Source organism: Carassius carassius, chromosome 28 (assembly GCF_963082965.1).
Source record: "Carassius carassius chromosome 28, fCarCar2.1, whole genome shotgun sequence".
Classification (NCBI taxonomy): Eukaryota; Metazoa; Chordata; class Actinopteri; order Cypriniformes; family Cyprinidae; genus Carassius; species Carassius carassius.
Genome location: NC_081782.1, coordinates 15,484,314 through 15,493,737, shown reverse-complemented (window position 1 = coordinate 15,493,737; position 9,424 = coordinate 15,484,314). Strand labels below are relative to the sequence as shown.

Below are 9,424 nucleotides of genomic sequence, written 5' to 3'. Positions count from 1 at the left end.
TCTTTGGTTCAGTCGAGTAGTAGTAGTCGATTTGTTTTGAACTGCTGCTGATGTTCTAGATTCTTTCTCCCAAAAGGACTTGAGTTGCTTGATCCTCTCTGCCATGTTCTCTTGCTGGGAATTCTGCTTAACAAAAGGCACTTGATTTGTCCTTGGCGCTGTTCTTGATTTTGCCTCCAATTCTTTTGGAGGAGTGTGATCTGCATCATTACTGTTGATACTAATGGTGCCTCTGCTATCACCATTTTGATCTGCTAGCAAGGATCCACTGTCAAGGGATGGCGAAGATGATTTTAAATTTGGAACATCTTTCTCTAAGGGAAAGCTTGCATGTATTTGGTCGGTCTTCTGATTAGCATATATCAATGGGGGTTCTGATTCATCTGTAAAAATGGGTACTTGAGGTGTATAGGTGGTGTTACCACTTCCAACATGCTCAAGGTCTACATCTTCTCCAACTCTCTCTTGTTTCTGATGTCTTGGAGATGTTACTTTCAAGCTCTGCTCACTTCTTTGTTGTTCCTCTACACCTTCAGTTGGCTTTCCACAAATATCACTAGGGATGAAGTGTTCATTTTTAACCGGTACGCTAGATTTGCTGATCAAAATCTTTGGTCCAATGTTTTCTTTCTCCCAGAAAGATCTCAAATTGGCAATCTTTGGTCGCTGGTTCTCTTCAGTACCTGTTATTTCCTTTGGCTGATTTTGAGTCTGCTTGATGTCAGTGATTTCAAGTTTGACTTTAGTCTCTTCCTCTCTCTTGATTTTGTTCTCATTTAGACTAACTTTCCCACTGACAGAAATATTCACTTCTGGGATCTCTGGAGGCACCTTGTTCGCAGTAAAAGCACAGTCAATAGAAGGTTTCTTGATGAGAGGTTCTTTGTAAGAAGCAGATTCATATCTTCTCTTTTCTTTTGGAGAATTATGGGAAGGCTCAACACTCTGGTCCTTTCCCCAATCTGTCTGTTGTAGAAATATTGTATTGACTTCTGATGGAACTTCTTCACTTTGGCGTGGTATGATTAAGTACACATTATCTCTTGGTTTTGCTCTCTGATCAATGTCATCTTCAAAGTCTATGTCATCGATCTTGGTGTCGTCCTCCATGTCTTGGACATTGCTCTCTACATCAAGCATATCACTGCTGTCTGAGCTTCTGCTAAACCACTCAAGAACTTTGGCAATGGAATCTCCTGGTTCATCAGTAGGTGTGGAAATATATTCATCTGTCATGGTTTCCTTTTTGGCATCTTCTTGTTTTGAGTTATTAGTATTTTGTTTTATACTGAAGACAAGGGGGCCACTGTCAGTCTCATAGTCAGTTGAGGCATCTGTCTTGTTGAATGTATCTGTTATTTTGAGGGATCTAGGAAATTGGTGATCTGTAAAAATACAACAAAACAGTGTAGCACTAAATGGCCAGAAATTCTAGACAACACTATTGTAAGCAAAAATTGTATTCAGTTAAATTTAAATGTAAGATTATTTCACCCAAATATGAAAATCATGTTATCATTTACTAACCTGTATGTCATTCCAAACCCATATGACTTTCTTTCTTCTGCAGAACACAGCAGTAGAAGCACAAAGAAGAAAATGTAATAAATATCTAATTGTGTGAATTTTCTATATTGTTGGCATTTTCTTGTAAGTTGGTTTGTTGACGCAGTAGAAGGGTGAACATTTCCATCACCTACCGGACTGGAGTGTGAAGAACTGGATGAGTGCTTGAATATCAAATAGTATTTTACCAAAATGTGAAATGTGTATTTTGCTGACACACTTGGGTGCTTTAGGCACTCAATTGAGACCCAGTGTCACTGCCATTATTTGTCAGCTCACCCAAAATTTAACCGACTGCTTGTTAAATTATCCCCTGTGTTCGGCAGAAGTCAGTCAGTCTTACAGGTTTGAAATGACATGATGATGGGTAAATAACAAAAATTCTCATTTTTGGGTGAATATTTCCTTTAACAAATCTTTACATTTCTAAAAAATGTGGCTCATACCAACAGTTTTCTTCATATTTTCTTCAGTTCCTATCGTTTCTGATTTTGGATAAAGACTCATATGATTTTCCACATTCCCAGATTTGTGCATCGTAGGTTGAGGGGCAGTGATCTCATCCAGTGGCTTTGCAGAGTTGTCAGTCAACGTGAACATTGCATTCTCACGTGGAAGGTTAATTTCACCAGAAATGTTTTGGCCCTCTAATTCCATACTTGATGTCTGAGGATGGCAACTATTTGTTTCTCTTCTTTGTTTTACAAGTTCTTCCACTTTTTTGGCATCATCTCCTCTTGTGATAGAGTTCAGACTTAGACGTGGTTTTATTTTTGGCTTTTCTTGTAAGCTTTGTGGAGGGTTTATCAGTTGCGATGAAGCTCTTACTGGTAAACGTGACTTTGGCAACTTCAGTGGTGAAGGAGAGCTAAACTGCTCTTTGTTTTCAGTTTTGCTACCTGATTCTTCTGTACTACCCAGAGAAAGTCTAGATTCTTCAAGATCCTTTTCTTGACTGCTGTTTTTGCGAACATAGCTTAAGGACACTACTGGTTGCGGCAGCTGGCTCTTGAGAGAGGGCTCATTGGAGCTATGTTTAGGGATACTTGGTGGTGGAGACCTAATACCTGAGCCTGCTGTGGTGGACACACCCTGGCTGGACACAGAATTGGTGCTGTCTGAGACAGAGCTCTGTGGTTTGTTGATTTTGGTCCTCTTCTTTGGCACAGGCTTTTGACCAGGAGGTTTGTTGTGTGGGGTGTTAAAAACCTCACTATTACCTACACCATGACTTGCTTCCTGATGTTTTACTGCAAATATGAGACTTGTAAGCATGGGAGAGCACAAAACTACAAATGTCAAAGCACAAATTAACATTATACAACAAGTTGCCACATAAACCTTGTGAATCAGAGCCTCTGTCTAATGATTTCCTGAGACCAGGTCCTGATGTAAAGTGGATATCAGTTTCCTCAAAATCAAGCTCTACTGGAACACTGTTAAATGGGTTGTGCCTTGGCTGGAACCAGGTAAACAGACAAAGTTTACAATGAATAAATACATTTTATTATTGATGCCATATTGATTTATTTGTTGCTTGGCATTGACTTTCACTCAGTGGCCAAGACTTTAAAGGGGTCATATCATACATTGTATTAAGTAATTTTATTTATTAACTTATCCTGTAGTGTTACCGAAGATATGAATTTTAGATCAAATTCATGACAGTTTTCTACCCTATATCTGATACATAGAAATAAGACCCTACACCTAACACCCAGGTTGCATGTGGCATGAGAAACAGCTGTGTTTACTCACAAGCTGCAGGTCTGCTGGTGAATCCAATATACTTTATATACTGTTTGCTCTGCCCCATCCTTAAATAACAGCCTCTTTTCAAAGCCTGTATTATATTGTGGCAGAATCCTCCTTAGTACCACATACTGACCAGGTGGACCAAGTTTCTAAGTACAGGTAGGTGTTGTTGATGTCTAAATGTGGGCGGCCATACAGTATGTTAAAGTGGACATAACACACGGTTTCTGCCAATCTCATGTTAATCTTGAGTACCTATAGAGTAGTATTGCATCCTTTATATTGCCAAAGAGTCTTTAATTTTATCCGATTTGTAAAAGAGTGTACAGCTGTCAAGGGCAACTGCTACCTGGAGAAGTGCCTACACAAGGAAATTCACTCTTTATAACATCATACATGGCCATACTCGAAAAAAAAAACTTTCCAAAACCTATAAAAACCCTGAAGGGGTGTCTTTGGCACAGAAATACTCAACTCGATCTTTAAGACTTTGGTCATGTATAGCATGAGAATCCAATTCTTTAGCAATGTAAATAAGTCGGAAAGCATGAAATAGCAATAGACATGCTCTTTAATATACATTTGATAGCTGTAAGTCATGAAATTTCCGTAGAAACCATTTTCTCACATTTTTAATAAATGGTGTATTTCATGGCTCCTCAAATCTTACCCTGGAGGTCCAATGTGCTGCAGAGTTTAGCTCCAACCCTGATCAAAGTCACCTGCCTGTGATTTTCTAATGATCCCAAAGACATTAATCGGCATTGATTACTTTGCTCAGGTGTGTTTGATTAGGGTTAGAGCTAAACTCTGCAGGAAAGTGGATCTCGAGGTCCAGATTTGAGGATCCCTGGTCTATTTGGACTGGAGAGGATGTTTTGACATTTTGATTCCTTATGATATGACCCCTTTAAGTGTTTCCCCAAAGATATACAGGAATGAATGCAGTTGACCCTGATATGGTTGTATAGTTTAATGAGCATTTACATACCTTGGATGGCGATCTCATGCCGATGTTTAGTTTTTCTTGCTGAACTTCTAATGTCTCACAATTTTCCCTAATTTTAAAAGAAATAGCAATTGCATGTTTATGCTTGCATTCATAAGAAGCAAAAGAAAACAAGTCCCGTTCTACAAGACATCCTGCAATGATCAGGATCAATTAAACCTTCACAGGCAGAGTACTTTAAGAGGACAGCGTGCAAACTCCTCTGTTGACCCTTGTCGAGTCATAAAGATCTTTAAATCATAAGGTATCCACACCTGTAAAGCACACAAAGTGCCTGGGAGGGGTGGAAGTTGCATACACAGTGCAAACCAAAGGGTTCTGGCAAGCGTGAACAGTTATTACTCCTGTTGTTCCAGATAAGTTGATGAATACATAGATAGATGAGATATACTATGTGTGTCTAGATATTCAGTGAAGGATTATGCCAACCTCACTGAACCGTAGATGCTGATATTTGTGCTTTTGTACATGAACATTTAGCATTACCTCTCTTTTAGATGCTCTGAGGACTCAGTAGTTTGTGTGACTTTAGGAGACGTCATGTTGACATCACTATCTTTTCGACTGATGCTTCTGGATCTGCCGCCCCACGACTTGGTTAAATACTCTATATAGGAGGATCGCGAGATGTTTACTGGTGTTAAATATGCTTGCTATCAAAGCATTTAAACCTGAGGATTTGCATGTTTAAACCGTAGGCTTTTTGGTCTCACCAACAACTGAGGGTTTCCTTTGCTTCATCGATGCCATGATGATTTCAGAGCCATGAATCCTGTCCTGGTGTCTCTGTGACTTTGCTTCATAGAACCATTCTCCTGACATAAATTTGCGTTTGACTTCCTCTGGGACGGCTTTCTGCAGATGTCTGGGAATCAGATGAGAGGTTCAACTTGGGTGAGAAAAATTAAAATCATCAACAGTTCCCAGCAACAAGCATCTAACCTAATATAGTCTCACCTCAGCATGGTCCTTTGGACAAATACCATGCATTCCACAGGCTGCAAATTAGTTTTCTCCATAAACCATCAAGGACAGAAAGCATGGCACTTATCACATATTCTGTTGTTTGGTCGCAAAATGTTGATTACTTTTTATGCACTGTACAAATGTCTCAAGGAAGTTCTTTGAGCACTAGGACCATAAACTGAGCTTTCCAAATGTCGGTACCTCATTGCACTTTATTTTTTTATTACATTACACAGCTCTCCTTTATGAGAGCCTCTTAAATCAATAACATTCCTTATTACCAAAGAGTCGGGACAAACTCTTCCTTCATTGACTTAAACACACAAAACTGTCTTCAATACTGACTCTGTTTGCTTTGCAAATACTACATCTCTCATAATGGCTGCTTCTTGGGTACTATCAATGTTCCCAGTAGCTGTAACCTGTTAAGTAATTCAGACTCTAATGATAAGGAGTTTTATTGAATGATTTCTTTAGAAATACAGCTCGAAAGGTCGAAACGAATCATTATACTATGACATGTTTGAGAGGTGGTTAATGTTAAATGCTACAAATAGTTAAAATTTCAAAACAACCATAATCAAGACATTGTGAGCATTTGCAGTGATTCTTAATTTGTTTGATTCAAATCATGAGTTTGGTAGGAACTATTGGAACACTTCTTTGCTTTTGAAGGAAGGGAAACTATGTTGGTCATGTGAAACGGCCAAGACAATTATTTCACAAGGGTAGACTTAATCCTTTTATAAGGTTGAGTACGGTTGAGGCTGAACACAGGGAAATCACCCAGACATGGTCAGATTCTGCATTCTTCCTTTCATGTAGACTGCCAGTCTCCATTCAAAGCATTAAACACGAGAACAAATAGTTTGCAAGTGCAATGGCGTTCATTCGAGTGAACCCCCTTAGTGTTTGTTTTTGGATTAATGCCCTGTTTTTTCATGTTGTATTATGTTGTATTTCAATAGATATGTCTAAAATTACTGTCATTATGTGCATTTGCAAAGGTTTGTGGTTGGTAAGATTGTATTTTTTTAAATGTTTTTGTCTCTTATGCTCACATAACAATAAAACTATGATTTAGTCAAAAATACAATAAAACAATTGTGCAGCTTATCTTCAAAAAAAAAAAAAACGAATTCAGTTTTTCATTATTTTTTGATGGATAGAAATTGCATTATAAATGTCTTTACTGTCACTTTTGATCAGTTTGGTATTAATTATTAACCTCAAACTTTTGAAGAGTAATGCATATTTTAAGTTAAATTGTATGTGAACGTACAAGGGAAAGTGTATTTCCGATTTACTAATGTTTTAATCACCTTTTAAAAAAATTTTTTAGATATGAATATTCAGTGTAATACCTCAGTTGATGTCATAAAATGCCATTTATAATAATTATTTTTAAAAAATCAACTTAAAACTGATTTAAAATTGTATCTCACATTGCTGCCACTGCTTGAGATCAGCTATCATTATACATTAAGGAGGTCATTTAGCCTTCAAATGAAAATTTGATTATGCTGGTTATGCAGTCTTACTTGATTCGTTCCTCCTCTGCTTTCTTCAACTCAGCATCCCTCTTTAAAACCGTCATGATCATCTCCTGCTCCTCCTCGCTCAGGTGGCTCAGGTCTATCATGATGACCACTTTTCTTCTCACAGTTGGGGGGACTCTAGCACTGAGACTAGCACAGAGTCCACACTGCTATCTGTTGTTCTTCCTGAATCACCTGCATTTCATTATGCACAATTACAGCACCTGCAATCAGCACACCAAAACATCATAGTGCTCCATTAGTCTCATTCACATCAGATTAGGCTTTTCTACGAAAATATAATAATTAGAGAATGATGCACTCATTTATTTAATGGAAAGGACAAATGTAACCCAATTTGTATGCTGAATTTGAAGTAATTTGGAATGAAATGCGATTCTAAATAAGTGCACAATGAAGCTGAGTGAGAGCCTGTTTAGCGAACGCTGAGATTAGACAAAACATGTGACGGCACTGTCAGTTGACCATGAGAAGGGGCAGACCTTTAGATCGAGCATGATGAAAACAAATGATGAACTTTTCCATTGATCATAAATTGCATGCTGCTCCCATTTAAAAGTCATCTCAGATAATGGCTTTGATGTTCTATTAAAATTATTGGTTTATTTCTATGCACAGAAAAATAAGAACACGATTTAATTTGTAAAAAAAAAAATCCTTACATGATCATATGACCATATGTAATGCTTAAGACAACAGTGTGTCACATTAACTCTGCAAATATTTGAAAACAGCTCACTGAAACATTATTTACTCTGGGTTACACCTGGATCAAAACAAGTCTCAAAGAAATGACAAAATCAACCTAATACATAACATTATACAAACAACAAGCGAACAATAAAATAGCATTGAAAGGTTAATGCTTTACATTAGTGAGGAGCTTATGGAAATACTGTACGAATTCTCTTGAGAGTCTGACTCAAATCTGAAATTATGAATGTGTCTGGTATGATTAAACAAAACAAACCATCAAGAGCACATGAGTAATGGATTTAACATGCTGATGTATCTGCGGTATTTGATGCTGTAATGTCTCATCCTGAATCCTGTTTCTTGTCCAAAGGTCTTCTGACTTATCAAATGAGGCTCTTTGCAAATTTCATTAGGCTGGATTCAATTGAATAAGCTCTTAGTAAACAAACATTTCATACATAAACATTTCAACTTAAATTGCACTTTTTAATAAACAGGACAAGTGACAATAAGTTAAAGTGGTATTTATTCTGGTTGTGTAAAATAACTGAAGCACCTTGGAGCTTTAGGTGTCCATCTGTTGACGTGTTAAGACATGTAATTGAATTTGAAAAACAGGATAATGTGGCGTATCCCTGTCTGCAGTGATAAAACGGGGATTCATCTGCTCCTTTTCTGTTCTCTCTTAAATTCATTATTCCTCCGTATTGCATTTTTAAAAAGGCATAAATGCGTTACATTCATTAGTGATACATATCCAAGATCTCACGAGCGGGGAAGGCAATAACAATAACCTGTCACAACTACTTTTCTTCACATCAAAATCATTTAAATAATCAATACCAACCGTTGATTAGTAATCCCGTATTATAAATACAGACTAAATACAGTTTTATATGAATTATGTGAGTCTATCGATCGAAACACTTTACTTTTCATGTAGCCTAACATTAGTTTACTCGAGACCGAACACAATGACAACCTTGAAGAATGTATTTAGGCTATAAGTATTTTAGAGGCTCGTGTATATATTCTGTAGTGGCAAAACAATCTTCACAAACTTAACGACAGGTATATAAGGTTTTAGCTCACCTTGTTTCCGTGGCAGAACCTCTGGAGCGCCTTTCTGACGCGCAGTACAGAACATCTTCACTGCTCGAGCGACGCGTCTCTCAGGGGTGGACGGAGTCTTGACGTCGGCTTCCAGTCGACCAATCAAAGACTAGGTTTGAGTGGTCAACGCGACGCGCCAAGATAGAACGCTCCAATCGGAAGTATGCGGCGTGCGTATTTCACGCAAACACCTCGCGTGACGTTAACGCATTAAAGTTGTTTCCTAAAGAATGTAAATGGACAGTATAATGAAGGCCCTATGCGCAAACATTGAAATATTTATAATATATATATATAAAATATATATATAAAATAAATATGTTCTCATAAATTAGGCTATATAAACCCACTAAATGATGGATAGGCTACAGAACCACCTAATGTAAAACTTGTCTGCATATTGATATTAATACATAATTTGTGATTAGTAATTCAGTCAGCCAGGGTCTGTGCAAACAACAACATTATTACATAAGTCCTCCGTTTTTCTGTACTGCTGTTATACAATGATTCGTTTAGATCCTAATTTGATTAGTGAATGCTGATATACAACAGCACTGGGACTTTTGTTTTTTGATGTTCCAGACAGTCTCTGCGTCAATGATGATGACTTTTCAGTTTTTCTGTAGGTTATATTCACCAGTAGGTGGCGACAAATGACTGTGTTAATGAGTGAATCATTGAATCATTTACCAAATCATTTACGTTTGTTAAAAGCAGATTCAGGAACACAACATGACTGTGTCTATATATTACTTTA

At 37.5% G+C, this 9,424-nt stretch overlaps 1 protein-coding gene across 1 annotated transcript; it reads right to left on the bottom strand.

Annotated features, from left to right (window-relative positions):
• Positions 1–1,547: 1,547 nt before the first annotated feature.
• LOC132108073 (synaptotagmin-like protein 2) lies at positions 1,548–8,760 on the bottom strand. Its single transcript, XM_059514567.1, has 7 exons — positions 8,644–8,760; positions 6,838–7,058; positions 5,044–5,195; positions 4,817–4,937; positions 4,313–4,379; positions 2,908–3,025; positions 1,548–2,816 (listed from the first exon to the last, which is right to left on the bottom strand). The coding sequence occupies exons 2-7, from the start codon at positions 6,936–6,938 to the stop codon at positions 1,993–1,995; spliced, it is 1,383 nt and encodes a 460-aa protein (XP_059370550.1). The 5' UTR covers positions 6,939–7,058; positions 8,644–8,760; the 3' UTR covers positions 1,548–1,992.
• Positions 8,761–9,424: the final 664 nt, after the last annotated feature.

What these genes read in the sequence shown, in the direction of transcription:
- LOC132108073 (XM_059514567.1), bottom strand. Translation starts at nt 6,938, where the DNA reads ATGATAGACCTGAGCCACCTGAGCGAGGAGGAGCAGGAGATGATCATG. An exon ending in AAGGAAACCCTCAGTTGTTG is followed by an intron (nt 4,938 to 5,043) that starts GTGAGACCAAAA and finishes CCTCCTATATAG; the next exon opens with AGTATTTAACCAAGTCGTGG. An exon ending in TCAGAGCATCTAAAAGAGAG is followed by an intron (nt 4,380 to 4,816) that starts GTAATGCTAAAT and finishes TTTTAAAATTAG; the next exon opens with GGAAAATTGTGAGACATTAG.